General features: G+C 32.3%; 1 protein-coding gene across 1 annotated transcript in view; it reads left to right on the forward strand.

Annotated features, from left to right (window-relative positions):
• Window positions 1-12,027, forward strand: part of LOC109069068 (trafficking protein particle complex subunit 9-like) — a 188,973-nt gene that overhangs the window by 52,526 nt on the left and 124,420 nt on the right. The window contains 1 exon segment of the mRNA XM_042745691.1: window positions 9,365-9,450. Coding sequence (XP_042601625.1) covers window positions 9,365-9,450 — 86 coding nt within the window.

A 12,027-nucleotide genomic window follows, 5' to 3' on the forward strand; every position in this document is an offset into this window, starting at 1 on the left:
TTCAGTCTGTTACAGAGTTTCAAAACTATATGCACTATATGCACTTTTTAATCAATTGATCAAAAGTGGCAGTAAAGACATTTTATAAAGTTGATGGAATGATTTCAGAAGGATCATGTGACAACTTATATTTTAAAATATATTCAAATAAAAACACATATATATATATTTTTTTTAGTTTGCAGTAATGTCACTATATTGTACTTCAAATCAAATAAATGCAGCCTGGGGAATCATAAAAGCCCCCCCATATATGCATTTGTATATATATATATATATTTTATCTACATTTGTCTACCATAATTCCAACTGTCGGTAGCATATTTTGAGTGATTTTGTATGGACTCTTTGATTATACTGCTGATGCAAGCCAGCGCATCTGAATATTTGATATTCGGTCCAAAAGGAGCCTGTTTGTATGCAAAGGCTGTAAAACTGCTGGCTATGAGCCAAACAATTCTTCCCTCACCTCAAGGCTGCTATTAACAAAACACCCCGCTGTAATTTTAAATGGCACATTCAGAGATGAAAACAAGCAAGCTGCATTTAAAGATTCCCTGATGCAGTAAAAAGAAAGTTTCTTCATCTAAGGGCCTCACCATTAAAAAAAAAAAAAAAGTGCAAATCTGTATTTCCTTAATTATTAATTGCTTTGAAAAGATTTTTATGCATCTGTATTTCTGCTTCTAACCACAAAGGCTATAATATGGATTACAGAATGGAATAAGATATTTGTGCAATGAAAAAAAAAATCATCTAGACAGGCTGTTTCATCACATCATCCAGTGATCTGGGTTTTGTTCATCTACTTTTCCATCAATACTGTTGTTTGGACATTCTACTGTTTGATCATACTGCTTTTTGCATAGTGATGTGTGCATATTCAGATGCGACTTATCATTGCACATTAAACTGGATTGAAGAAAGTATTTAAAAAAGAAGCTCATCAGCGTTAAAACGTAGTGGCAGCAAAAGTTTTAGAGTACAACAGGCCTGTGTAATTATCTCTGTGACATCTAGTGGCCTTGTGTTCTCTTCTGAGTTACTCTGAACGAACTGTTCCTCTGCTAAAGCTTTAATCTGACGTCCAGATCTGTGAGCTTCACAGAAACTAACCAAAAAGAACAGAACGAGTCTAAGAATGTTTAAAAAAGCTTGTGTGCATGACAATCATGCCATTATTTCTGCAGTGCTAGATGTCTGTAAAGAACATGCAGTATTGATTAATAACATAGATATGCTATTAGCAACTGATTAAAAACATCACCGTAATCCACAAATCCCAAAAAGTCTAGTCCATCAATTAAAATAAAAAACTACGCGCTTGTGATAAACAAAAAAAACATTTTAAAGTTTAAAGGAAACTTTTTATGGAATATAGACTCATATTTTGGTCGGAAACAATGGTTTAAAATTTAAACATTTCTTACAAACATAGTTTTTCACTTCTCAAGATGTTAACTGATGGGCTGGAGTGGTGAGGATTACTAGTGGATTATTGTGATGTTTTCATCAGCTGTTTGGACTCTCATTCTGACGGCACCCATTCACTGCAGAAAATCTATTGGTGAGCAAGTGATGCGATGCTACATTTCTGCAAATCTCATATTTTCATGGCTTATAGTTGCATGTAGCAGATTAGAGCTGCTTGATTAATATAATTTATGTTTTGTGAAGATACAAGCAGTCAGTATAGTGTTCATTAATGGGTTCTTTTCTTGATAAATCTCCTGTCTGTTTTTTTTCTTCAGGGTTCCATTAATGTCAGCAGGCTTCATAACACATTTATCATTTGTAATTTGACACATTTGTGAGGGAAACTGAATGTTGAGCTGGACATAATGTAGGATGGGACTTGATTTAGTCCCTCGTGATTGTGCTTTGTTAGGTTGATATCATTGACTGTTATTACACAGCTGTCTAGAATACTTGATTTTGATTGGTCAATCTTGGCATTAACACTCCCAGTTTTATTTCATGTTGACTTTAAGTGAAAGTGTTGCTGTTTAGTCTAGCATTTCATGCAGGTTTCCTTCAAGTGAGATGATTTTATCAGGCGTAGCGTGTGTTGATCCCCCGTGGCTGCTGTTGGTGCTATCAGTTCATGAACTCAACCAGCCGTGCTGCTTTTGCCTGGTGTAACTTTCTGGAAATAGATACAGTAAACCAAAAAAAGTACACAGTGTCAATGTCATTTCATTCGATATAACATTTGATGATTATTTTGTGGATGTATGAAGTCAGGTCTCCTCATGTTTTCATTTTCAGCACTAAATGTACTGTTTTATAATTCAAAACCTACCAAATATCTCGAATCTAATGCATTGGCATTTGAACATTAAGTTTCTAAATGTTTTTTGAGGCTGCTGTATATGGATTTGTACTATATTGACTAGAAGGTGAGCTCTTGAAGGGTTCTTTTTCAGCATTGTGGTTTTATGTGGAGTGAGGTGTATCTCACAGGGAAAGCTGTGTTTTCAGAAGAGCCAAAGGGCAGATATCCTCAGGTTCTCAGCATGGACGGATCTCAGAAGCAGTGCAGGTGTCTGGAGTTGTGTGTCTTCCAGCGGAACAGCAGGAGGAGAGAGCTTTATCCTGTCTCCTAAACGGATGGCTATTGTAGGGAGAGAGAGATATCTCCTCCTCCATTACCCACGTAATGAGGCATTAAACACTCTTTAACATCTTTATCAGGACTTTGTCTCAGGCGGCCTCTCGGCCTGATGCTGTTTCAGCTGTTTGTACAAGCAGTCCAATTTTAGAAATACTTACAAATTGAAAGAGCCATATCAGTGGAAACAGCATTTTTTATACTAAATTTTTTTTTCATATTCATTCAGTAATTTGTTCATTCTGCCAGTGCCGACATGTAGCACAGTTGTGATTTGGGTGTTCCGAGTTCAAATCCCGCCTCGTGGACCTTTCCCGAACCCGTCCCATTCGCTTTCTGTTAGATCTCCAGTGTCCTATTAAGAAAAATCCAAAAATGCAATAAAAGTTCGTTCATTCATTCATTCATTCATTCATTCATTCATTCATTCATATTTAAAATACATAAATAATTATATAAATAAATGATACTTAAAATAAATAAAAATGCCTTTAAATACATAGTTTTAAAATATATAATTAGTAGTTTAAAATTTATTTATTTAAAATAAACTGATAAATAATTAATAAATAAAAATAAAGTTTAAATAAGTGCATAATGATTTAACATTTATAATGAATAAACCATTATTTAAAATAATACATTTTTGAAAATAAATAATTGATTTCAAATTTATAAATTAACAGAAAAGATACCTTTTTGTACAATTTATAATGAATTTTAAATAAATAATTTTTTAAATGAACCAACAGATAAAAATATATGTAAAAAAATCATTTGTTTTTAATCCTTGTTTATGTAAAAAAAAAAAAAAAAAAGATACATTTTACATAATCATTTATTTATTTACTTTAAAACATTATGCATTTATTGAAGTTTGATTAAATTTAATTATTTTTTAAATAATTGACAAATATGACTAATAGATGATTGCAAGCATAGGCTGTTTTTTATATTTTAATCTATTTTTAGTATCTACTTTAGCAGCACTACAATGTTGGAATTAATGCAATAATTCAGTGTTTGTTTATTGGTCATCTTAATTAATTTATATGTCATATTTTGCATGCATTTATGTTTGAGTAGTAGTATCTCGGTGTGTGTGTGTGTGTTGCATATGGGCGAACAGCTGCTCACACACTGTGTGCGTGCTGATAATCAGCACTTCCTAACGAGCCAATTCATCTCTCGTTAACATTTGTTATGACCTGCAGGAGTTCCCACGCGGGGAGTTCTCACTCTCCCATGATTTTCAGACTGTGAAAAACTCTCGCTTCCCCATATCTGCAATGTAGCCACTGGGCTGTTGTCGTAGTGGTCAGGCAGCGCTGCGATTGGGAAGAGAGCTGTGTGAAAAAGGTGCTTGTTAGTGAACAGATGGAGGTTTTCTCGCTTTCCCCACTCACTGTAAAAGCCCTGGAAGCTTCCTGACCCCTGCAGATGGGATTCAGTGACATTGACAGGTGCATCCATCCTGCGTCTTGGGTCCAGGTCCACATATGTCTTCACCTGCCAGATCTCAACACCACTTAGAGCGGTTTATCGCAAGGCCATGCTCAAAAGGGCAAATATTTGACGTGCTTGTGTATGTGGGATGGAGCTCTTACACCAGATGATGTCCACAGCAGACCCACAATCCCTGTTTGCTAAGCTGTAATGGACAACGACACAGTGTGGGGCTGTATAATGACTGTTGGCCTGCTGGAGACAAACACACACCCAAAACCACAGGTCGTACATAAAGAGGTTTTAGAACAGATACGTCTAATGTAGGCTAGAAGGGCTTTTTAATTAGATTTGCAAGTGCATGACCTTGGGCATGTTGGGAATGACGTATTGGAAGTAGTTTTAGTATGCGTACTGTATTTTCTGTATGCTTTACTGCAATTTTCCAAAATATGATGTTTGCAGAGCACACTGCACTACTGAATCCCACAATGCATTGCTCTCAACTTGTCCCTTTATTTTATTTATTTTTTTGCTTTATTTGATCAGACTTTTACACAAAACTGTAACAATACAAGTGCATAACTGAATTATGCCATTAACATTTCATTGAAATCATTATAATTGCAAATGAATATCTTTATCAGGACTTCATCCTCGAAACCTGATGATGTTTTAGTGGTTTGTAAAAGCAGTCCATCATTAAGAAATCATATCAGTGGAAACAGGAATTTTCAGATTCTTTTAACGCTTATTGTACTTATTGTATGTAGGTAGAGCTTTTTTATTTATTTAATTATTTAAAATAATTCATGTTAAATTGATTTTTAAATTATTTATTTTATTTTAAATCCTTATTTATTTTAAATTCTCATGTATTCATCTATTTTAAATCATTATGTATTTATTTTTAAATTATTTATTTTAAATCCCGTAATCCAAAATAGCCTCAAAGCAATTGTTAATTCATGCTAACATTTTAAGTAAGAATAATCCACGTTCTCTTTAAAAATATTGAAGGTCTAAGAAAGGGATAACATGATGATAATGTGTGTAGTGTTATCTTCTTGACTTCATGTAATTGTTACTGTTGCCATTTATTATTTCTTTATATGATGTTTTATATTTTTAGTAGGTAGAATACAGTGAGAGCTGGTAACTGATATACATGTGATCTGGATTATGTAATCAGATTCTAAAAATTAAATACTTGTAATTAACTTACATTTTAAAACTTGAAATCAGGCTACAGTTACTTTTTATAAATTACATAATTACATGTTTTAACACAATATCAATAAATTATTCATTTTTCTAAATTTACCTTTCTAAAATAGAATATCACTTGCATACATTCAGAAAGTCTTGCATTTTTGTGAATATTCAAAGACCAGTCACTATTATACTTACATAATAGTCAATTATACAATTACAATAACAGTTAGATGGTTTTAATCAAAATAATGAAATTGAGAGGCCACACAGCATTTGAAAAACAAACAAACAAAAACATGTACTTAATGTGTTAACTGTGTATTACTATGTCTTTGGAAGGCTTTTGTCTTTCAAACACATTAAATTGCACAAACTATTTTATTCTCAGCTGAACCTCTTTTAACTAATAAATCTACTTGAAGTAATCCTTGAGATTTTAAGGTAATAAATTAATAATTAAGTAACAGTTGCATATTCATAGTTCAAATGTTATCTTAAAGTAATCAAAAAGCAGTGATTATATTATGTAAAATATGTTATTAATTACAAATTTTGTCATGTAATTTAGAATTGAGACTACAGTTTGTAAGTAATCTACTCAGCAATGAATGCATTACATACTATACATTTAGTAAGATAGTATTTCATCATGAACAACAGAGCGCAGTGGTGGCCTGTGAGTGTTAATCCAACCCTAACAGCCTCGTACACTTATTTAAGAGAAATTTCACTCCACTTGTAGCATGCGCTCATACACTCAGGGCTGCATGATAGTAAACAGTTTTGCTTTTGTGTAGCTGCAGAGGTTTGAAGTTCAGCTCGATGTGAGTCATTCAGAAGAGCAGCACTGATACAGAATTAATGGTGAATCTGCTTTTATATCTTACAATTCTGTGTTTATATCTCACAATACTGTGTTTATATCTCAGAATTCTGTTTATATCTCACAATTCTGTATTTATATTGCATAATTCTGTGATTATATTTCATAATTCTGTTTATATCTCACAATTCTGTGTTTATATCTCACAATACTGTGTTTATACCTCATAATTCAGTTTGTTTCTCACAATTATGTTTATATCTCACAGTTATGCATTTATGTGCATTGATATCTTGCAAATTCTGAGTTTTTCTCAGAAAAAAAAGATAAAGACTGAATGTCGGAAATGTGAGATTTAAAAAGTCACAATGAAGTGAAATAAAATTAATAAATTATTTAATTAATGTGTTTATATCTCACAATTCTGTTTATATCTCACAATTCTGCATTTATACCTCAGAATTATGTATTTATATCTCACAATTCTGTGTTTATATCTCACAGTTATGCATTTATGTGCATTTATATCTTGCAAATTCTGAGTTTTAAAAAGTGATAAAGACTGAATTTCAAGGAAAAAAAAGTCCAAATTGTGAGATTTAAAAGGTCACAATGAAGTGAAGTAAAATTAATCAATTATTTAATTAAATTAATTAAATAACTTGGTTCGCATAAGAGACCTTTTTCAAAAAAATAAAAAACAATTCTTACTAGCCCCAAACTTTTAAACAGTAGTGCCTGTATATACTGTATTGATATCTCTCTATATTTCTCTCTCTTCCATCTCCCTTCCACTCCAGTCCCATGTATGTTTCATGTTATAATGTGTCATACAGCTTCAAGTCAGTGTCTCCTTTAGGTCCTTGTGTAAAGAGAGCTCTAGTAACTGAGGAGGAAAGTTGAGTTGGAGGGATTTCTTTCTTTCTTCACTGCTTCTCTCTGTGTGGCATAGAAGAGCATAACAAACCCCCATCTCATATATCTATCACAAGTTCACTTGTTTTTACTTTTCCCAATTTTACATTATTTAGTGAGTTCAAGGAAATATTTATGATTTATCTTGCTGCTGATTAAACTGAACCCTTGAGCCAACAAAAAGTTTTCCTTTTCAGATGATTTCACCCAGTCCAAACAAACTATAGGATTAATATTAAGCAAAAGTAAAAAAAAAAAAAGCCTTTTACTCTTTATTTTTATGCCACAGTACTGAGGTACAAAAAATTGCGATGGCTGTTTGATGTTGACCTAAACTCTCAGATTTCAGACTCAGCAGGTGGATTTGTCTGTGTTCTCATCCTGTGGTCTTCATGAGCAGAGTCACAGGGCCTTTGTGTGTCATCCAGCTCAAATGAAATGCTTAAACCGCCTCGTGGGCTTCTCTCTTAAGGGGGATATTACATTTAATTGGCCTGGCCTGTCCTGTCCCCTTCTCAGCATTTCAGAGGTCTGTGCTGTCTTCTGATGCATTCATCATATGGAAAACCGTCTTCATAGCATCTATAATAAAGAATCTCCTTTTTCAACCCTGCTTTAATTTCCCTTAGGAGTGAAGCCTGGTGTTTACACTGTCATTTCAGTGTAGCCCAACAGTGCGTTCACACTGGATTTATGTACCAGTTTGGAATGGATTATTAGATTCCTGATGGAAATGGAAAAAAAACAGTGTTTGGAAGAGAAAATCCATGATGATCCACTTGAAACTATTTGCCCTAAACTAAAAGGTTTTTTTAAATGGAGCAAAGGGGTGGCTTCTACACACACTCTCTCTCTCTCTCTCTCTCTCTCTCTCTCTCTCTCTCTCTCTCTGTCTCTCTCTCACACACACACACACACACTTATTTTATTTATTGTTAATTTTATTTTTATTTGCATTTTTCTTTTGACTATTATTTATTTACTTCTATGAACTTATAAGTTAATTTATTAACTTTTTTTAGTGTTACTTGTTTATTTACATTTCTGATTAACTTTTATTTACATTTATGTACTTGTTTGGTTATGTATTCCTTTTTTGTTTTAGTTTTAATTTATTTACTTTTGTTTGCTTACCTTTATATACTTGATTGGTAATTAAATTGTTTTATTTTCTTATTTTATATGTTTACTCCCATTTGCTTTCATTTATTTATGTACTTTTATTTTATTTTAAATTTTTTTTCTTGTTTAATTTTTTATTTATTTACTTGTTTATTTTACATATCACTATCATGTTCTTCTCACATAAATAATTTCAATATTTCATGTTCATCATTATTTAGGTATTTGGTAAGTGGCTGTGTGAAAAACCTGGATAATGTGCAAAATGATCTCCCTGTATTTTTATTTTTATTTTATTTTATTTTATTTTATTTTATTTTATTTTATTTTATTTTATTTTATTTTATTTTATTTTATTTTATTTTATTTTATTTTATTTTATTTTATTTTATTTTATTTTATTTATTTTATTTTATTTTATTTTATTTTATTTTTTATTATGTCTGTCTGTCTGTTATATAGTTATTTTTGAATTAAGAAATTCAACCCACAAATAATTTAATCTGTTTATTCAAGTAACTTTTATACAAGTAATTTTTTTTTCCAGTTTTTTTTTAAACTCATCAGCAAATTAGTCATTTCACAATGACAACCATTTCTTTTTAGTGTGAAATACACAATGAGCTCCAGGTTCATGGAAATTATGAGAAATGTCAACAATAACCATATTTCAGAGGCGACGGACAAGAATAGATATAGTTGGTTTTCTTTCTATGAAAATAATTCATGCGTTCTAAACTCCATATGGCCTTCAGCGGCGGATGATTATTAGTGTGAGACAGGGCTCTGGTTAATTTGAGCGTGAAATCTGCGAGCATACTGTAGATAATACAGTGAATATATCTCCTCCCGAGGGAACGAGGGGCCATTGTTTGGAAACGCTTAATCAGTATCAGACTTCGTCTCTGGATTAATGGAAAAGCTCAGTAGAGTAACTCCAGTCCACTAGCTTCCAGCTCTGGAGGATTTACTCAGAAACACAGAGCAAAATTCAGCTGAAGAGAGTCATATAGTGTTCCTGTTGCTTAACTATAGCAACCGTAGTGCTAGGAACACCAAGGTCATGGGTTTGATTTTGGTCGTCATTTATAGAGCCGTGCATGCAAGCATACTGATCAGGCCTGTCAACATTAATGAATCCTCTTATATTTAAGAGCTGAATGCTTTTCATTCTTTATGCATTTATACAGTGTGCTGCTTTTCATTGATGTGTGTGTGTGTGTGTGTTGCAGATTTCCAGTGGGTGCAGGGCGACGTGTGTGAGGTGCAGTTGATGGTCTATAATCCGATGCCATTTGAACTTCGGGTTGAAAACATGGTAAGCATACAGTATTTGATTTATAAAATATTTGATGTTATAAAATGAAATTAGTTTTGGTTAATGAAAATAATTCCAAACAAAGATCACAGCAGAACAGCCGCGCATCTCTGAGCAACATACAGCAGTGTTTCCTTACTGAATGATACACGTTTTTGAATTTTGAATCATTTGAGTCAATGATTCAGTGGTCCGTTCATAAAGATTCTTGAATGAACCAGAAGTCTGAACGAATCATTTGAAGGCATGCTTCAATGACTCATTAATTAAGACTTTCATTGTAGCTTATCTTTGCATTTTTTCCAACATTTCATATTTGTATACATATATATATTATTATTGTTTAGTGTTTTAAAATAGTTTTATATATATATATATATATATATATATATATATATAAACTATTTTAAAACACTAAACACACAAGATTATTTATGCTGTTATAATTTTGCAGTGCATGTATTCCTGCCACATTTCATTTACCTTGAAGTGTCTGTGTAAATGCATCTGAATGCCATTCACTTCTGTTTCTTCTGCAGTGGAAAGATCAGTTTTGTAGATACTGATTTCATTTGATTGGTAACAGTCCTTTTTTTATTATAATAAGTAAAATTATTTATAAAATATAAGAATTTGATATGAAAGATGATGCATGCATTTAATATGGTTAGGGAAAAATGCCCTTTAATTAGGGTAAAAATGACCTGGAAATCAATTGAAATAAATTTTAATAATAAATAATATAATTGTATTCATAATTTTACTTTTGTTTTTTAACTTTTGTAATATTATTGTTTATTGTTTTTTAGATACAGTTTATTAAAAACAAATATTTTATTCATAACTTTACATTTACATATTTTTATTTTTGTATTTTATTTTACTTTTTTAATTGTTTTTATTTTGTTTTATTGCAGTTATTTTTATGAAATATATTTTTCTGTCATATAAATTATTATCTGCATGGCCAAAAATGATAGAGCATTTTAAGTTCTTATTGCTGCTATCAGGAAAAAATGCAACTGAACACGCCGACACATTCACTTAGAGGGCTAAATAACATTGCTTGCTGCAATGCATTTTTTGGATTTAAGCAACATTTCACATCCAGAGCAAGCATGTGATGACTTTAAATGTTGGTAGCGAGCTTACTTATTTTCAGAACAGAATTATTTTATTTTATTTTATTTTATTTTATTTTATTTTATTTTATTTTATTTTATTTTATTTTATTTTATTTTATTTATTTTATTTTTAACTTTTTGTAATTAAGCATGAGAAAAATGACAAAAAGAGAGGGAGTCCATTATACACACTCATATCTCATCTCCGTATAGAAGAGAAGAGACATTTAGCTCTCTAAGTGCATGTGCTCTTTGGTTTAATTACTTTTGCAAATATTCAGAAAACCTGTGCTCGACACTTTAATATCTAAATTTCGGTAGAAAATAAGATCTTACATCAGAACCCTTCAGAGGCTTATGGTGTTACTCTTTATGTTGATCGCTGTAAGAGAAAATGCTAGAAACCGATTTTATGCACGAGTACTTATATTTGAAGCATTAAAAATTTGTATTGAGCACCATGGAGATCTCTTAAAAAAATTAATTGCTTAATTTGTAGAGGTTTTGTCACTATTTATGGTATTTTGCTCTCAGTGAGGGCAGACAAATTGTGCTGGAAACTTGTCACAGTGCACCTAGTCAGGGCATGGTGTGTTCATTGTGTTGCTTTGTGATTAAGCCACTGCACCAAGCAATGGGATTGTAATGCAAATCTCATTGCCAAAAATCTTTTTGTGTTTTCCTCTTTACATATTAACTGCACTTTAGAGTTCGACCCAGACAACTGAAACGAGACTGTGCAGCTTATCGGTGGCTTGGGGGCCATTTAGGCCATAGAAGGTCACCCCGACCTGCCTATAATGACATGGGAATAGAGGCAGAAGCACACTGAAAAGATGGGGACGGTTTGTGTGCATGTGGGAGAGGGGTTACAGTGTCTTCCTGACACTATAATGGGTCTCTCATATGAGACCCAATTATCAGAATCCAGCCATGTGGAGACGCTCCTAAGGAACCAACGTAATCACGTATCAAATGCTGGCTCTTCTAGTGCTGCTTTGTTGTCTGCTCTGTGCAGTCGTTGCCAAAATTTTGGCAGTGACATAAATTTTGTGTTTTACAAAATTTGCTGCTTAAGCTGTTGTGGTGTTCATTCACATTGTTTCTAGATTATTGTGTAGAGTGATCAGATGCATTTTAAATTATTGCTAAAAGCTTCATTGGCCAAAATATGTACTTTTCACAAAAATAAATAAATAAATACATTTCATTACATTTTTTGATCCTGACACAAAATGACCAGCTAATATTAATTGACTAATCATATCAGCAGCACATGTGAAAGTGTGAATAAATACTAGTCAAGTTAATCATTATCATACTAATTAGATTGTAAGAGCAGACTGATTGCTATAAAAGGAGGGAAGAAACGCTTCCAATTATGGTGTTCTTGTTCGCAATGGTTACCTCCAAAGAAACACATGCAGCAATCATAATTTTGCATCAAAATGTC

This window comes from Cyprinus carpio, chromosome B19 (assembly GCF_018340385.1).
Source record: "Cyprinus carpio isolate SPL01 chromosome B19, ASM1834038v1, whole genome shotgun sequence".
Classification (NCBI taxonomy): domain Eukaryota; kingdom Metazoa; phylum Chordata; class Actinopteri; order Cypriniformes; family Cyprinidae; genus Cyprinus; species Cyprinus carpio.